General features: G+C 41.9%; 2 protein-coding genes across 2 annotated transcripts; one reads left to right on the plus strand and one right to left on the minus strand.

The window, feature by feature from the left end:
* Positions 1-1,520: 1,520 nt before the first annotated feature.
* RhoGEF2 (Rho guanine nucleotide exchange factor 2) lies at positions 1,521-9,403 on the plus strand. The gene has a single exon (XM_022810242.2). It carries the CDS (start codon positions 1,637-1,639, stop codon positions 6,272-6,274), a length of 4,638 nt encoding a protein of 1,545 aa, XP_022665977.1. The 5' UTR covers positions 1,521-1,636; the 3' UTR covers positions 6,275-9,403.
* Positions 9,404-13,618: 4,215 nt separating this feature from the next.
* On the minus strand, positions 13,619-19,068 carry POLDIP2 (DNA polymerase delta interacting protein 2). Its single transcript, XM_022810243.2, has 7 exons — positions 18,880-19,068; positions 17,104-17,262; positions 16,593-16,668; positions 16,088-16,301; positions 15,442-15,617; positions 15,050-15,255; positions 13,619-14,368 (listed from the first exon to the last, which is right to left on the minus strand). Exons 1-7 carry the CDS (start codon positions 18,960-18,962, stop codon positions 14,278-14,280), a joined length of 1,005 nt encoding a protein of 334 aa, XP_022665978.1. The 5' UTR covers positions 18,963-19,068; the 3' UTR covers positions 13,619-14,277.
* Between the last annotated feature and the right edge of the window lie 412 nt (positions 19,069-19,480).

Here is a 19,480-nt window from a genome sequence, read left to right on the forward strand (position 1 = left end):
ACTACCACTACCACAATTAGTAGCTGCGACGGCAACAGTGATTGGGCGCAGGTAGAGGCAGACGGACGGACGGACGGACGGACGTACGGACAGACAGACAGACAGACAGACAGACAGACAGACAGACAGACAGACACGCACGCACGCACGCATAGAAGAACAAGAAAAAAACAGGCTAGAGAAAGAGAAGAGCAAGTGACCCGGCGCTATCGGCCCGTGTGCCGCCGTGTATATTACAGAGCAACAAAACAGCAGCAGCTGCGGTGAGCCGCTGTGCGTTGAGTGTCTCCGTTCGCCCGTATGTTGTGCTGCTGCGTCTGCTGCTGCTGTGCCGGGTGCTGTGCTGCTGTTTATGCTGTTGTAGTGGTTGCTTCTGCTGCGGCCGCTGATGCTGCTGCTGCTGCTGCTGTGAGTGAGCTGCTAGTTGAGCAGAGGCAGGGAAGCAAACTAGCTGCCACTGTTACGACGACGACTAGTGCTACTCCAGGCAGGCAGCAGGCAAGAATTGTTCATGTGGTCGACTAGGTGGATGGGTCGGTCGGTTGATCGGTCCGGTGATGATCGGGCTGCTTGTGTAAAGTGTACAGTATGAAATTGTAGTAATTATGTAGTGTGGTTTGTTGCTGACGACGACGGAATACCGTCCAAATTTTAATGAGTTTTTAGCCAACTGAGGAAAAGTGAGGAAAGTTCAGTGTTTATTATTGAGTTCACCAGCATCACCGCTACAATCGTCGTTACCATCGCTGCTCTTGCAGCGGCTGCTGCTACTGCTGGTCTTGGTGCCTACATGAATGACTACTGCGATAGCTATTAAGATTGAGACTTAGTAGTGTGTCAACTAGTTCGCTGAGGGCATGTGTATCCGTGTGCCTGTGAGTTCCGCTAGTAGCCCGTTGATGGTACTCGACTGATGGGCTTATTGTTGTTGTTGTTGTTGTTGTTGTTGTTGTTATTGTTGTTGTTACGCTGGTGTGCTTAAAACTAGTTGAACTGTGACTGTGTCAGCAAGCTCTAGCCCCAGCCAATCGGAGGGCTTGAAGAAGCACCCGACAAAAATCATCGTGTCTCATTCTACCCTGTGTCCACCACTGCTCCGTCCTCCGCCTTTGGCGACTGGGCGGTAGCGAGCGATGCCCGAAAGGCGGCCACAGATTCTCGTCGCCACCGCCACCGCCACCGCCACCGCCCCAACGACTCTGTGCCCCTCGACAACAACTAAACCCGTGCTACTCCCGTTGCTGTTGTCGTTGTTATTGTCAGCGTCGTTGACGTTTTTGTGGCCGCCGCTGTACTTGAGTATTGTCACTGTCGTAGCCATAGCCGTCACGCTCACGGACATTACGATTACTATTAGTGCCATTATTAGCACGTCGTTATTCGACCAACGGAAACAGGAAACAACTACCATCCTTGTTCAAAATCTGAATCGTCGCCAGCAGCAGCAGATTCAACAACAGCAGCGGTTCGAAACAACAGTTCCCAATACCGATCATACCGTTCACAGCTGCTACTGCGGTCGCTGGGGTAGGTATTGTTGTTGTAGTTGTCGCTGCTCCTCCTACCTTCATAGTAGTTCTAGGCAACCCCAATTGCCCCCGTAGCTGATTGGCCTTGCCGTGCCCTTGTGCTTATCATGGAAAGACTACGGTTAGGCTCGTTTAGCAAGGGTGACCACCTGGCTCGTCGTAGCATGTCCCATGTTATGACGGCGCCGACGGTAGCTGAGATGCCCGCCGAGGCACCGCAGGCCCAAGCGTCTCGGTGTGTCATCGTGCAACGCGATGAACGAGGCTACGGGCTCACGGTGTCTGGGGATAACCCTGTTTTCGTACAGGACGTCAGACCGGGCGGTGCTGCTGCCCGTGCCGGGGTCCAGGAGGGTGACCAAATCCAAAAAGTCAACGGGACTTTAGTAACTAGTTATAATCATCAGGAAGTTGTACAGCTTATCCGTAGCGGACAATATGTGGCGCTGACTTTAATTGGGCCCTCACCAGGCCAGCATCCTCCGATGCAGTCAGCCCGCCCATTTCCAAGTTTGTCACGGGGCACGAGCTTCATACTCGTTCAGGGTAGTCTGACCCCAAATCAGACGCGAAGTACAACTGGCCAGAAAAAGGACGATGCGCGGGACCGTATCACAGGTCCTCAGCCAGTTGACGCCGACGTGATGGCGCAATGTAACAATACCACTCTACAGACGATACAGCGAATGCTAAGCGAGAGCGTACGGCAGAGGCAGCAGCTACTGAATAAGATGAGTGAAGGCGGTGTTGGCGGAGATAACAATGAACGGCTGCGCACCGACCTGGAAAACGTTCAACGCACAATTGAAAAGCTGGAAAAGCAAATGCAACAAATGCGGCGTTCCCAAGGATCAAAAGCTGCGGCCACAACACCACCGCCCTGCAGTAGTATGCCGTCTCGTGAAGCGACCCCTGACCTAGGAAAACAGCCTCCGCGACGCGCGAAAAGTAGTGGAACGCCAGGTAGAAGCATGACAAGTTCTGCTTCGATGGAAAACATACCTATTTCGCCATCTCACTCTGGCAATCCACACACACTTTCTCTTAGCACCCCTCCTGCAAGGGCTCAGCTGCTCGGTAATCACCACAGACAGCGATCGTCGCCCGACTCCCTAATCTACAGGAGCCCCTGTGAGGAGGGATCGACTATGGGCCCGTGGACGCCGTGCTCGGGGGGCGTGACGTCTGCAGGCGTCACTGCGAGCACGGGACAATTGATCGTTCCGGACCTAGTAAAACCTCCTCTCGGGGAGCCAGCAGATGTGGGGGGCACGCCGAATGAGGCTTACGAATATGACACTGATGATAGCTCACCACTGCTGCAGTCAAATACGAAGCCAATGGCCAATCGACCGCTGCCTCCCTTACCTCAAACCGGTATCACTTGCTGCGATCCAAATGACGGTCGAGCGCCATTTGAGCATCAGGATTCGACAGAAAGTGATGCCGGCCTAAATCTTTTCGCACCTGATCAGAGTGGGTTTACGACGCTTGGTGAAGCTGGAGCTCTGCCTGGCCTAGGTGAATCACTTCTTAAAGGCTGGAAAGTGCTGCGCCAACCAATTGAAGTAGCCATGTTTTTACACTACCTTCTGCAAAATAACATGAATCCAGCGCCATTTCTGTTTTACATCATCGTCGAACAGTACAAAAGTGGCAAACAGCACGACATGTCCAAGTGGGCTTACGAGATCACGTCAACATTTCTTGCGCCGAACGCCCCGTTGTGCATTGATCCGACATTAGATGACGACGTTCTTCAAACGATTGACACTTACATGAGGCTGATCGATGAGGGTTCAACCGTCACGGAAACAGAACTGAGAGAAATATTCGTCCGCGCACGAATGGCAGCCACCATACACCTCAAGCCGCAGCTCGAGGAGTTTCAACGGGATGTCGAGTCCAAAACCTGCGACTATCATCACGGCATCACCGAGTGTGATCATGGAGATACTATCAAGGACTGGGAAACGATATTGTTGGCGCTTTGCAAGACAAAATATCCGCTGCAGGACCAAGTCGATACTTTACCCAATCAGACCGGCGCCATGTTATCAGCTATAGCCACTGTACTCAAGCTGACTGTCGTTAAGACGGAGGCAGGGTTGAAGGTCCTGGAACATATTCCCACCTTTGTCTCAAAGGAGAAGACTCGTAATAAGCTTAATCTGTTTCCACCGCGCGCCAAAAAGCCTGTTGTCATAGCGATACTTGGCCATAGCTTTCAGGGTCAACATTATAATCGAGTGATGCATTGCAGCGTATGCCAAGATATCTTGTGGGGCGTAGGCGATCAGGGCCTTCAGTGCAGTAATTGCGATATGAATATACATAAGCAGTGCCACAAAAATGTTGACGAGAACTGCGTAGGCGAAGGAACTCGCGGTAAAAAAGCGACTCGTCGGCCCACAACTGGAAGCTTGTTTCGCAAAGATGATAACGACTCGGCAACCGAACTTGACAAACTGTCTGGCAGCTCTGGAGGTTCACCGCTGTCCACGTCTCGAGCCCCTGTGGGACGCTCCGAAAGCTTCCGTCAAAGAAGGGAAAGCAGAAACACATTACGAAAGCGCTCCGACCCGAACATACCACGGTCGAAATCAGATGTCGATGCCGACGACAAACCCCGTATGGACAAGATGGTGCACTCGGACAGTGACATGGATTGTGATGATGAACTACCTAAATGGGAAGACCTTGTCGGTTTCGAGACAGTTCGACAGCTTAAACCCAAGGAAAAGAAGCGACAAGACGTACTGAATGAATTGTTTCACACAGAGCGCCTTCATGTTCGAAAGTTGAAGATTCTTTCTACAGTCTATTACGAACCTCTCATGAAACTCCTCGATCAGAGTCTATTAGGCAAACTTTTTCCAAATCTTCATGAGCTCATTCAAATTCATTCTGAGCTGAACCAGAAGATGAAGTTTAAAAGAAAGCAGGAACCAATTGTCGGTAATATGGGCCCTATAATGCTTGAGTTCTTCACCGGAGAAGGTGGATCAAGACTAGAACTGGCTATTGCAACATTTTGTAAAGATCAAACAACAGCACTTGACGAACTTAAAGCCAAACAGAAGAAAGACCCAAAACTGCAACAATTTTTGGCGGAGGCGTCCATGAAAAAAGAATGCGCAAAATTACACCTCAAAGAGATCATTGCCACTACACATCAAAGACTTACTAAGTATCCCCTATTGCTCGACCAAGTGTTAAGGTATACACAACCGGGAGAAGAGTACGACCAAATTAATATGGCCCGAGAGAGCTCAAAGAGAATCCTCGCCAAAGTCAATCGGACCATAGGCGAAATAGCCAACCAGAACCGAGTGCGTGAGGTCGAAAAGCATTTAGAAGTTTGGCCACCAAAGGAAAAAAATACCTACAGTGACGAGCGCTTTAAGGACGACAAGCGAACTGACGAGAGCGGCGGAAAAAAGAAAGAAAAGCAGCAGAAAATAGAAGTCCATCCACTATTTTCTGATCCGACGCTTTCGAAACACAAGCTTATTCATGAAGGCGTGCTGGAGTGGAAGCTAACTAAATCGAAATCAATAGAAATCACGGCTATGCTGTTTGATGACTTCCTGATCCTCCTCCAAAAGCAGGACGACAAGTACCACTTACGCTATCATACGCGAGAACTATCTGAGGAGACGTCCGCCTTTACTCCGCCAGTCATTGACTTCCCGCGGCAAAATTGGTCCAAAATAATCAATATTCGCGATGTTGCGACTAATAAAATGGGATTCTTTCTCGTTGATATCAGCACATCAAACATCTACGAATTTGTGGCACATTCGGTAAGCGACAAAAATAAGTGGCTTGACAGGATTGTGAATCGGGAGCAATATCTCCAGGAGGAAACGGAACCACCACTAATATTTCCTTCAACGACTACTACCGCCACGGGAGATGAATCTAAAGATACACGGAAACCCATCATTCGAAGCCAAGACGAAGACCGTGTCTATCAGATCCTCGAGGAAAAGCCCATGCAGAATTATAGAGACGCAGTGATGGAAGAACCGCCAGTGAGCCAACAACTGGAGACTGCGCAGCCTGTGATCACGCTTCCAGCGCAATTGCAGCGTATTGATAATGAAATCCATCGACTTCTGGCTGAAAAGGCGGCCCTCATTGCAGAGATGATGGGTTCACCTACAGAGCAGCTACTTCCAGATATCACTGAAGAGTCCGAAGCTGCGCGAGATCCACTGGGCCTAATCGCCGATATTTTCACGTGCACCCGTGAACTACAAGCCGTCATTAACAAGGGGCTAAGTGCACCCGAACCCGGTCCGGGAGAGGCCGTTGCAGTCGACAAGTTGCTTTCAGCCAAGTGCCCTAATATGCCCTGCATTCCAGTGAATAACGTCCTTGAACCTTGTCAGCGTCTATACGGCAATTGTATGGCACTCTCTCAAGGAATAGGGCTCTTTGATCGGAAAGCTCTCCTAGCTGGCACTAGGCCACAAACAAACTTCGATCAAGTCGTGTCTGACCAACCAGAGCAGTTTGAATCTTCAACGTTGTTAACGCAACACTTTATTGGGAACAGCTATGAAACTCATGTCAGTCCCGACCAAATTTATGCTAACTTGAGTCCGAACAACAATCCCACTGAATCGGCTGATGATTCTAACAACAACGCTAACGCCGACAGTAGCAATGATCTACAACAACAACAAGTAGAAACCATCGATCCTGTGTCCTCTGAGTCAATTAATGAAGTGGAGTAAATGACGATGCATAACACAACAAAAGAAGCAACAGCGCAAAAGTTCACAACAATCCATAATTCGGACTTAAATGTCACTTTTTCAGGACTGATAAAGGGTTCTCTGGGTCAAGTGGGTTGTTCAGTACCCAACGTGACGGCCAACAGAGATAGGTTAAAAACCTAGGCCGGAGAAACAGTTTGACATTAGCGCGATGACTTAAGTGGCGATCATGGGGAGGCATCGACAAACAACCACAGGATTTCCTGAACTAACGTCTGCGCTTTTTTAGCAGTCAACAGTCATCTCGTGAAACCTTCAAAACTACCAGAGGCCATCAGACATATCGGAACTCCCCATTTTCACTCTGCAATGAATTGGTCTTTTTAACGACATCCCATGTCTGCATAAATATGATATCGTAGACGACCCATATTTATTAATGAGTACATATCGCACATGACTGCTAGCTATTCGGCAAATGATGGGCTCGAATCCCTTGGCATAATGATAAGCAACAATGAACCTGTCTTCAAAGTTCGAATCAAGTAAACAGGGGCGACACAAAACGCTGCGCCGTATAGGTAGAGTAGCCTTCATCGAGCAGTGTAGTTATATATGTAAGCTTGTTGTCATTTAACTCCTGGAAATATATTTTAACTTCGATAGAAATGGTGCGATAACCTCACGTCCCTGGGCACATATATTAGCAGTTCAGATTACTTGAAATCACTGTTGTGGTGGAACTGAACTGGAGAGTAACGGCAACGAGTGTCTACTGCTTTTAGCGCATTTAGTCTGGTACCCTGCGGGGATAATGTATTAATATCAAGCTATCTAGTAACTGTCAACGTCTTATCTCGGTGCCAAAGTGTTGCAATGCTACCATACCTGATCGAATGACGTGCCTCTTCCACACCTAATAGCAGAATGGAGTGGTTTTAGCCAACTGTTCTATGCCCTAGATGTGCCTTTAAACCTTGTCCAATGTGCCTTCAATGAGAAAGCTGGCAACACAGGTGTCAGGTTTTGTCTCGGACAAAACACTTTTTTGTCCACCTGCCTCACTTACCACGCTGCAACTATGTCTTATTATGTGAAAGAGACCATAGTTCACATAAGTACACAGACTTAGGTCTCTTTTTTGTAGGTTAGGAACCGGACAAGCCAGAGTCATCTGGCCGCTTTGTAGACAGATTCTCGTTTTGTGATTTTCTAATTGTTCTTTTGTTGGCAGGACCCCTCCGTCTTCATACTCCGTTTACTAGTACTAGCTGCTGTGAATCAACTAAACTATAATATTTCGAGGCGCCTACGTGACAGTCAGTGGGTGCTACCTGTTGTTACATATAAATAATATTAACATTAAATTTTTTATTACATAGTGGTCATGTAAAATATTTTCACACGGGGTGTGCCCTTCAATCTATATAAATATATATAGATACAGAAGTTATTATTGAATAGGAAGAAACACGTAGTGAGGGACGTGCGGGTGCGGGTGACGTTACATGCCTAAGCTGGGTCCAGTTTTAGGTAGACACTGAACGGTTCTTCTTTATTACACCAATCATTTAGAACTATTTTGATGATTGGACGACATATTCGCCACTTGCGACAAAAGATGAAAAAAGAGGCGAGAAGGAGACGACGACGGTGGCGGCTATCCTTCAATCTGAACTGACCGCCTGACCATATTCTATTCGTTGTACAACTCTGACGAATGACAACGATGGTTATGAGAATGTTGATGAGAAGTCTTCTATGTGCACACAAATCACGTTTATTCATTATGACCAGCAAGGGATTATCGGAAAACCCTACGGTATTTATTTGTATCGTGGATATATATGTATATGTACGTATGTCTGTGCTGGGCAACTTTACTTGGACAAAAAATATAACGACGTGCTTTTAGCATTCAAACCGAAAGGGTAAAACCGCAGATGCAGTTCTAACCTAAAGAGTATCTTCATAACGAAGCAGGAGGCGGTGGGCGGACTAGACCGAAGGAAAGAGAAGCAACGGTGCGAAAGCCGACAGACCAAAGTGGCCGAAGGGGCGTAATTCTTTCAGAATAGTCGAATCGAATGGGAAAAGAAAAGCATATAGGGCAGCGAACCAAGTTGAGGCACTGCTGTAGCAATTGGGAGTATTTTAAGCACTTCGAAGCAAATACATTTTTCTATTTATTTTTTATCTATATATATGTTCTATCTATATATGTTTTACGACAAAAACCGCTAAGAGATGCACTGATTGCGGATCGTAGATGCGATGTAAGAAGGAAGTCTAGTGAAACCCACGTTGAATCATCGGTCAATTACGGGAATCGCGGAAAGAAGCGAGAGAAGACACGTCGAAAACGGAAGCTGGACGAAGCGCCCTCTCCACTGGTCCTCCCTCCCTCCCTCTCGCGTTATGGCTGTCGCACACTCTAACCGATCGATGACGATGTTGTGCACGCCTCGTGGTTTCATCATCGCCACCACTACCGTTAGGACTTCTATAGCTATTACAATTATTACTGATATTATATTGTTGCTACTCTGTAAACTGTTAACAAAAATTGACCGAAGTGCAAAATACCTGGACCAGAAGGACGAACGATTTTGTTTGCAAGTTAACGAGAGACAATCATGTCTCAGAATAGGAATTAAAGCCTTAAACTAAGCGAGTGGAGCGTCAACGACACTCAATGGCTATATTACGATATCTTTTATATATTATGAAACAAATGAACGATGAAATTGTTAGATAGCATCGTCGTGTATAAAGTTCATATTTAAAAAAAGAAAAACAATAGAGTGACGATTATGGGGATACTGATCATGACCATATCTATAAAAAAGAAACAGAACTGTCTGATATTTGATAATTGCTGAATGCTATTATTATTAATATTATTTACAACGAAGACGCGAAGGGTGACTGTAATTAGCAAAATAGGTAGCACTCCTCAGTGGTCGAAGACGGGAAATGCGGTACGCGAAGGCAGTTCAATGGAATAACAAGAACATGATGTAGAAGGTATTGTCATTTAGAAGGATGTAAGGGTGATAGGCCTCAATAGGCCCGATGGAGGCGGTATCGATAACAACGACCATATCAATAGAAAATAAAACAGGATGTTCAAGAAGGGATTCATTACGGAATCGTTTTTGCTCTAATAGTAAATTATGATTATGAAGTGGTAACAATTGACAAAACCAGGGAACACGGCGAAGGATCAGGAGCAGAATTCAGTGGTAGTAAGTAAAATTAAGCTGGAAAACGAGGCAACCGACTGGCAAAGTAGAATGCGAAAAACACAAAATAGTAAATATATCAGAACTTTAATACTATTCGTAGGGTATTCGAAGATCAGTATAAAGGTAACTGAGCAATGATTCGATGGGCTTAAAAGGGAAAAAACAATTTAGGAGCATTTATTACTTGGACGAATAGTAGTCCGGTAAAAAGCAGCCTTCCGCTGTGTCGAGGTGACGCTCTAATGTACTGTCGTAGGCATGGTCGATTTTTTGGCGGGATGCTGCTGAATAACTTCGTATTCGTTCAAGTTGAACAGATGAAGGCCGGTCGTATGTGTGCCTTTATCCAGATTATTCTTACTGAAATTGTTTTTATCATATCTATAAAAAACGACAATAACTACAAGATAAAAATTATATATATATATATATATATATATATATATATATATAAAGATAAAAAAAAAGTTTGTAAAATATGAATAAAGCCCATGTGACTAAAACAACGATAAACATGTCCTCAATTTTGACTATACGCAGAATATTACGATTCTATCTATACTGCTTTCGCGACTGACTGTGTTGCTTCAAGGGATCTTCCCTAATAAATGTACTTTTAAAATTTTAAGTTTATATATAAGCAATATATAATCCCAGATAAGCAATTCAAGCATTTGTTAGAAAGTTTTACTAATGCTAGACCACTCATGCAATGGCACGCACATTTCTTCTTAATAGTTAGATTAACTTTCTTGTTTGTTATGAATGTTAGAAATGCTTGTTTATTACTATCAGCTTGAGGTCTTAATACATCTGCGCACATACTATATACAATTTCTTTTAACCAAAGGAAAATGGGCCACAGAACAGAAGTTTGATGCAAAGCGCAACTACCTGTGTGTATAACCATAATTAAATCGCCGCATTAGATCGATCTGCGTCCCGGTGTCTTTACCTAGTTACACCTTCCAATAACAGACAACTTCACGCGTAGCCTATTATCTCGTAACAATATAATTAAAGCTTTGCTGTTTTATTAATAGGTGTGTCTGTTATATAAGACGTTCGTTTTACGTTTAGTAATAGCCCTAACTAGACGCTGTAATTGTATGAGCGGGGCATAAACAGGAATCCTTCGTTAGCAAAAGCTATATACATACGAAGTTTGCAAATGGTGTTAGAAAAAAACAACCAGAAGACTTCGCCGAGCTAAGTGTTTTAGTCGTGAGTATAATGTATGCTTTGGTAAGTCTGGTAAAAAAATTACTGAATAAGATTATAGTACTTATTTCTGTGTAGTAAAAGCTACATTGACACGCAAGCTCCGCTTGATTTTACTTGAATTGATTTTACTAATGACCGACTCATAACTATTGATTGAATAATAATGCCACGTTTGTTTTATTGTAAAGTATAGTACCGTTAGCCTGCCGCACAAATATCGACACTCTTCATTTTGTCCTTCCGTCGGAGTATTCTAATAATTACGTTACCTTTCTACAGTTATCTTATTACCTTGGTCGAACTATTAACTAAAGTGAGTCCTCTTACATCCAAATCAACCAGAACTATATCATATCAAAGGTATATTTAAATCCTATTCCAACTTTACTGTCAACATTACACGTTACTATTAGCGTTCGTAAAATTATCGCGTTTCAACTGTTTTTAATTTAGATATTATCCGGTTTATATATTTTACCTTGCTTTAGTAGAAATATCACATTCTTTGTATAGTAAATATATTCGTTTTCTTGCCTAGGATATATACTGTGTTACCTTAAATCACACCAAATTGCGCCTTTAATTGAAATTACAGTAAATCCAAAAAAAATAATAATAGCTACAATAAATCCAAATAATAATAACAAATAATGCTCTTTCGTCACTGGCTAACTGACCGATTCTTCCAGCATTAGAAGTATAGCCTAGTTTAAACCATAAGTCGGATGGAGATCTGTTTCCGTTTTAATAATCTTTATATCTTATACCGCACTTCTACAGGTGTTCTAATATAGTTTGCACATTACAACTTGCTTTCAGTTGATTTTGTTAGTCACTTGGAATATTTTACAGATCCTATTATTCTATGGCGGTTAGTCTGCTTTCACTTTCTCCCTAACTGTACATTTCACTTGTTCTCTCTTCTTTCTCCTTCTTTTACAATTTGTTAAGTATTGTAACAAAAAAAAAAAAACTATTTTAAAAAAAACTATTTATTACATTATCAGAAAGATGTATTTCGCAGGCCCTGTCTAGGGCTCGAAAAATGAAACTACCTTCAAAAATATAAACATTTCGAACGTTGCACGACTGCCTAAAACGCTGCGCTTTCTGCGATTGCCATTGGGATTTACGGAAATGTCTAAAGTGAGAAAATCAGAGCCGTACCTCTCTCCAAAAACAAATTCTATTAACCCACATAAATAAAACGATTATCCGTTATAAGCATACGCAGCAAAATAGGAACTAGGTTTAAGTATTGAAGACGCTTCGAAAGCTGATGCAGAAGCTTAGTTAATAATGGATCTACAGAAGCAAAACGTAAGAAATACCCACATAACTTTCATACAAATTTGAACGGCTTTTCATAAGATGTAAATGGTGGATATAAATGGGGATGCCGAAGAATGCTTACCATCTCGCAGCGGAAGGATACTCAGAAACGAAACACGCAACACAAAAATCGGGATACTTGGGCGGTTCTGTTTCTTTCTACCCAAAAAATATTCGATTTAAAATTTTATTACTATTAGAAAACTGTTAGATCTGTTTCGGTGCGTACATGGGTTAGAAATATCGTGTTACCGAGTCTTAAAGTTCATGTATAAACTTTACGCTGTATGGGACAGCTAGATTTGTTTTGCAGTTCGTAGAACTTTTGTTACACGGTAGAAGAAAGAAAGAACATTTTATTTCTCGATCACAGTTTCGCCTATCTCCGAGCTCCACGGAGCAGCAAATCACGTTTAGGAAGTTATTATGTGAAGTTATACTACATGATCACCCTGAAGACGGTGTGGGTTTGGGTGAGGGTGGGCGATATGGGTCCCTGCATTTTTAGTATACGTGACCCCGAATGCCATCGATGCTAATTTTACAAAGAATGAAGAATCTCTGTGGCCTCAGTGTACAATTCCGTTTAGTTAGCCTGAAGCAATGAGCGAATGAATGAATGAATAGGAGAAACTAAGACTTCGCACTTGTTGTATATACGTCGTGGTTGTTAACAATGTGTTTTATTTGGTTGTGTTTGAAATGAATTTTTACGACGTTATTGTTATCAGGCATTGTTCAGACAAAACGTTATTAGCGTTGTAGGTCGTATCATTGTGAATGATTATGATAGAGGATTAGAAGTTAGAATGGCTAATTATTTATACCCGAGTCACGCATAAACATGATACTAATACAGGCTCTAGTCCGATCGACTCGAGAACGATAAGCACATTTTTATTTTTATTTTTCTTTCTCTCTTCTCTGTGTCTGGACCATTCAGCACTACGCAGCAGAACCACGGCAGCCTATGTGATCTACGAATCATAATCTTTGATCTGCCTAACCTAGCAGTAAATAATTATAAAACAACATTCTAGCTATTTTCTCGTCTAACGACATAGGTGTCGATATATTCTTGAAAATCCATGAATTATACCTTATTTTCACCACATAAAGACAAGTTGTTTAACCAATATACTGGTATAATTCTTCTTTGATTCGTGACACCGGTTGCTTTAAACGACAGCGTTAGATACATTTTGGCCCATATTATTCCATCCTCTTCTCTAATGTGGAAACTTATTTACAAAACGGCTGAAAATCTTAATGTGTTTAGTACGCCATAGCAAACGCTAAATTGGGAAGAATCAGATTGTCTTTGATAAATAATCTTGGTATGTTAATACTTGATACGATCCGAAAGTATAACCTACGTAATCATCGACCTTATGAGGGCTGAATGGCTGTCATGCCAACACAATATTATATATCCACTTTATTAATGAATAGACAACTTTGCTGCTATTTAGGTGAATAAAATCATTGGCTTCTTAGAAGCTAATGATTTTATTTTTAAGATTTATCAGTAATATCAGTAATAAAGATTTTATTAAGATTTATGAGTGCACGTATTTTCGTGTTTATTAATCATCTTCTTGGACAATGATTTCCATTTAGTAAGTTCGTATGTGGATAATGCCTATCTGATCTACAAATACGAGGGCACCTTTAGACGTTTTGCGTTATGTGGGGCATGTTATATCATTTTCGATACATGACATGAAATTTATTCTCTGTCCCCTCAATCTACATCCCTGCACAATCGAGCCACCGTTCTGTGCTCTACTGTACTACCAATATCTTCACTCTGTACAACTTCGAAAATCCTCGAAACGACAAGTCGATTAATAGTAGACAAATATGAAAAGCGCACATGTTTTCTAGAGCAATTCCACTTACATTTCTTTGCTTGGTTCAATTGTGTTGAGGCATATTATGACTTTTTAATGATACATGTGCTTACATAGCGTACAACGCCTTGTCGTTTCAGAGTCAGCATATTCCTTATATGGGGTTCAATACTATAGACAACATACTACTCTACAAAGCGAACTAAAGAAGCATGAGTGAAGAACCTGCATAATTCGTACTCGTCCATTTGCCAACTAATAAGCTGCTTGAAATTTGCAGATCGAGTGTTCATGTCCGGAGTCCAAACAACTCAGCATGATTTCAGCGTCGTTTTTTGATCACACAAACCTGTACTTCTATATTTTATTCAGGGTCACTTTTACTTTCAAGGCTGAACGGTGGGATTTTGCAGTCAAACATGTAGCCATCCTCACGTTCCATTCGAAAATTTCCCCTAAAAAAATTATGAACGTTAATGATTATGTATCTTCTGGATTCCACTTTTTCAAGGTAGGAGAAACCGGCGACACCTTTTTAGGCAGAATAATATAGCACGAGTGTAGAGCAGGCGCTCTGGTTTGACTACGAATAAATAGCGTTATACGCCATTTTTTTTTCTATTCACTTAGGATATGACATTTACAAGCAGGAAGTGACGTCGTTAAAAATTACTTATTTTCACGACACAGCGAAAGAAAGTCCCTTGAAGATTGTATAACGGCATTATGATTGCTCAGATTCACGGACATGGTTTAGTATCGTGCGTTCTTAAAAACATAAATTTTTAAGATTGGGTTACCTGGAAATAGCTTCTTTGTTAACTCAGTTAAAGAAAAATCTAGATTTATATGTCTTTGTTTACTATAATTTCGTAATGATAAGATATGATACTAGTAAGTTGTCAGTAAGTTGATTGCATTTAAACTATGTGGTGATCGTTTTACGCTGATTTCTAGCTCAATTTCGAGAAGGCTGCGGGCGACTTGCAAACTTCAATGACAATTCACGAAACATTTGAGCGCTTACAAAATTATTCCCATTTATCAAAAAATTACTGCAGCGCTTTTCCATACAGAGCGGAAAGAACACGCTATCAAGTCTGTTTATGTTGCTCTAGTTTTGTTTTGAGACTTACCACATATGGCCACTAGGTGCTTGTAAAGACACGTGAGAACCGTATTGAAATGCAGGGTAGCGCTTGTTTAAAATAGGTTCCTCCCCGACTACACCGCGACCACGAACTGTCTCTAGGGTGCCGGACTGCGAGAAGATTCGCCAATGACGTTCTCGCAATTGCACCGCTCTGTCACTTAGATTCTCAAGCCGTATACAATAGCGCCACTGAGAAGTGATACCAAATCGTGTTAGAACAAAATTACTATAACAAATTGTTTAGCTTAGTATGAATTCTAATACCAAGTATGATATTATTATAATACTCGTATTACAGTGATGAAGATAAGCTTCATTTGAATTGAAAAAAATAATCGTAAATCGCACTAAAGGATAAGGTCGAAGTAAACCCACCCAGTACACAGTTGCTTCTGGATTTGCCCCCGGATTCGCCCGAGAGCCCATGTAAAATGGCATTACTGTCACGCGCACGTCTTCCGTCGTCTCTTTGTGAACCTGATTTAACTCTAACCACGGGTGGTTCTTATCCTGCCAGGCGCGAAGCGTTTCCCGGGGCCCAAACGGCGGATCTGAAATTGGTATATGACAAGCACGCAGAAACGCTAGTACTAGGAGTCAGCAATTTGATGAAATGCCTAATGACGATATCGGACGTAAAACTCGAAACAGAGGTAAACCAAGCAAAATTATAAAATTTCAAGTCATAGATAGGACTGTATTTTATACTTAATGATGACACAGAAATACAGCTGAAGAAAAGAGTAGGGAAATTTAACTCGGTACTGCACGAAGTTAACTGTGCTGATTTACTATAACCAGATTATCAATAAGCTATACGAAATGGGGAACTGACATTTTTAAAGTATGGTACCTTTCACGTCTATATAATACATTTGTTGGCCGATTGCCGTTTGGGGTTAGTTATTTTAGAAATGATTTAGTTCACTGGAGTAATATCAGGCCAAAAACACATCACATGTATGAATTTTGCCGCGGTTATGTTGAGAACTTCTGCGGCATCAGCTTTTCAACCATGTACCTTTATGGGGTTCGGGCATGAGAAATTTGTCAAAAAGTTCATGTTGGATCATCTGCTCATTAGTGGCTGTATACGGAAGAATGTCCTCATGCGATACGTAATCGAGCCCGGGCAAAGAATACAATGACGCTTTACTATTATCTTGATTGCCCAGAAACGTAACCGCCTCTGTTTGCGTGCGAACAAACGGACAGTCTCGCAAGTCGATCAGCACCTGCAATGGCCATTACACAATCATTTATCAATTCATACATGCATTGTAAGTTAAAAGCCTTCTTTCATATAAGGTAAAAACAGCCTGATTTTTGTTTACATTTTATTTGCCATGAAAAACAAAAACGAATTCGAAGAGAAATTAGTCGGTGAAAGAGATTATTCTTGACATTTATTAATTTATTATTATATTGTATATAAATCGCGGGTAAATTTGAAATGTATTGATCTACTAGGAGCTGCACTTTGTACAATAAGGCAAAGTAAATGATGAAACGTGTTGTCAGCGCACCTGATAGTATATTTGGGTCTGACCATTGACAATCCGCGGATGAAGAAACGCTTCTGTAACCTGTGGTTCTGCCTCACTGAAAAGAACAAAAAGTGGCAGACAGTATTGAGATACTAATGAAAGAAAATGCTATGAATAACCATAGAAATCATAAACTCTTATTTGACCTCACCCGTAAAACGACATTCCGCCCTAACCTTAGTCGGTACGCACCTGCTAATGCAGCCATTGTGGCGCACGATTTGTTTTATTGAAAACGGTATAGGTGCAAGAGACCAGCGTTTCGTAGAGACGAGATCTCTTGGTCATCTTAATTCTTGCTAGACTACTTCCTTAGTGATGTAAGACAAATCAGTAAGCGAACCTGCATTAAGAATACTTACGTGTTTATATAGATGCTATATTATCCAAACGGATGATGCTTTCTAGTAACCTTTCCAATTGTATTTAGAGATATTCAGCCGAAAAATACCAAACAAAAAGTGTTGCGTGTGTTTTGATTCGCGCATACCTTGCACTGTCGCGGCCTGTGGATTGGTCTCTGTCATAGACCCGTGCAGTCCATGGAAAGAGTGTTACGCCTCGATAGCCGAATACGCGGTGGAGAAACAACTGACCAGTCTCATATTTACTCTCCCTTGGACTATCCAGCCGGCCAACTTCCGCCAATCTGCAAATAATCACAAAAATCACTGTACGCATACGATGACTATACACACACCTTTACATTATTGTCGCAATATAAAAGAAGTCTGGATGAAAATTTTCCCAACAGGAGAGTTGAACAAAAACGTCCCATTGAATACCGCGCCCGTTCCCCAGAAATGAAATGACGCCAATGGGTCTTTTCATACCGAAACAATTCACATTCATGTAAACTGTACGCCACTGGAAGATTTAGAACTTCTGAAGTTTGTAAATCAATAGCCTTCCGTTACTCGCTATATTAACCAGAACGGTAATTGTTCGGAACATTTACGCTAATAAGAAAAGTATACGTGTCATTTGTGATATATATTCACATAATTTGTGGCTAATAAACATGTCGAAAACGAAAGAGAACTAGATAGCTCTAAGTGATTTCTGGCCATTAAAATAGCAATAAAATGATCATTAGATAAGTCTTTATCCCTTATGATGTACAATACCATCAGTTAGTTCATACGAAGCGGTGGATGGATCGCTTTGTAATGCCCATAACGGTTTAAAGAAGGTTTTCTAACTCATAAATATGCCTTTCAGACATATAGGGTGAAAAATTCGGACTACCACGTTGCCATAAGAAAATTTCTTCGTTAAAAAAGGAACTGTAGGAGCACCTATCTTGTAGCAATCCGGAATGTGCATAGAACTAGATAGCTACAAGAAGTCTACAAAAAATGCAAAAAATTTCCCGTTTTATTTTCACGTGATTACTTCCAAGTATTCGTTTACAGGTCGGAAGACGCTACAGTATGACACTTGATCATTTGTACGTGCAAATTATACAAAAATATAATAGTATAAAAAAAAATTAACAATTATCACTAACCATTCAAATAGTTATTATTTACGATGTCAAAATAGAGCTGTTTCACCATTATTCTGGGCAGCTGTCTCCAGTTACGCAGCTCAACATCGTACATTGCTAGTGTATGTTCCTTACTTAGCAAACCGAGTAAAGGGTTTGTAGCTGAGCCATCAGTACCTCAACATATTTGTCCAATGTCGAAAACAATGCGAGGTTTCATATATCACTACATAAATAGTGGTTACTGGTAAGCTGCTTATGAAAGTGTTACTAGTGTTTCTAACATATGTAATATATCTTCGGTGGGTAAAAAAATTATATAATAAATTTGTGTTTATTGTCGGTGAGTCAAAATCAACCACCCTTTTGCATCTTCAATGGACTCAATGGATAAGGTTCGGCATGAACTCGAACGCACGCATCCCGACCCGGTCAGATGAACGACGCTACTCAGGTCATCCAGTAGCGGCAACGACAGTGCAATCACACACAGGGAGATGGATTAAATAGAATTTGGGCGATTCACACCAAGGAACTTTATTATAGAATTTGTCGTGATATCGCAAGGACTACTAGCAAACCATTGGGTAGGCAGTAGATATCAATAAAAAAAGAGCTTTTATGTATTTGATTCTATAGGGTCCTCAATCTGACAGAGATAATGGAAGTGGTTTTAGCTGGGCTTGTTTCTCCTTGAGCGTTTCGACTACTGAAGATTTTCTGTACAGTTCGAAATCGAAATTGTTTATGGTGTTCTAGTTAAGTCAATCAACTTACTTTACGTAGCATCGCCGACCAATTTGTGACACGAAACTAGGTAAAGTTCCTCTAAGGGTCCTTTGCATCACGCTCGTAGCCATGCCGTATTTACATTGGTTTCACATAGCAAGCTTGAGCAGACGACGCGAATCAGACGAATGGCCACCTCAGTCCCTTCAATGCTATATCACTATAGAGGAATGATGAAAAGTGACAGCGGTTTATACTCGCGTGTATTAGCTACATTTGCCTGTTTTGAAATGGGCTTGCTGACAGGAGAGAAGGCTTCTTTGACCCTCTCCGGAACCATACACTCTCGTATACAAACAACTTGAGCCAGCATTTTAACTTACCTGAAGCTTTATAGGAACCGGCGAGTGACAAGCAAACATATGAGAATGTGTTTTTATGCACGTCGAGTTTGACGCAGCTCATTGACTTGTGTTCGATGAGTGAAGGCCTTGCGCTATGTACAATAAAAATAAAATTGAGATATATTTAATATTTGTTAACTAACATTAATATTGTGTTCATTTTTACGATAAGCGATGAAATTAACGCTAATGATAATCATCGAGGTTCACGTCTACTCTAATTAGCTAGTAACGTCTGTGCAACC

This window comes from Varroa destructor, unplaced genomic scaffold (assembly GCF_002443255.2).
Source record: "Varroa destructor unplaced genomic scaffold, Vdes_3.0 BEIS01000006.1, whole genome shotgun sequence".
Lineage (NCBI taxonomy): Eukaryota > Metazoa > Arthropoda > Arachnida > Mesostigmata > Varroidae > Varroa > Varroa destructor.

What these genes read in the sequence shown, in the direction of transcription:
- RhoGEF2 (XM_022810242.2), top strand. Translation starts at nt 1,637, where the DNA reads ATGGAAAGACTACGGTTAGGCTCGTTTAGCAAGGGTGACCACCTGGCT.
- POLDIP2 (XM_022810243.2), bottom strand. Translation starts at nt 18,962, where the DNA reads ATGGCTACGAGCGTGATGCAAAGGACCCTTAGAGGAACTTTACCTAGT. An exon ending in AGACCCAAATATACTATCAG is followed by an intron (nt 16,302 to 16,592) that starts GTGCGCTGACAA and finishes TGGCCATTGCAG; the next exon opens with GTGCTGATCGACTTGCGAGA. An exon ending in CATGCCCGAACCCCATAAAG is followed by an intron (nt 15,618 to 16,087) that starts GTACATGGTTGA and finishes TACCAATTTCAG; the next exon opens with ATCCGCCGTTTGGGCCCCGG.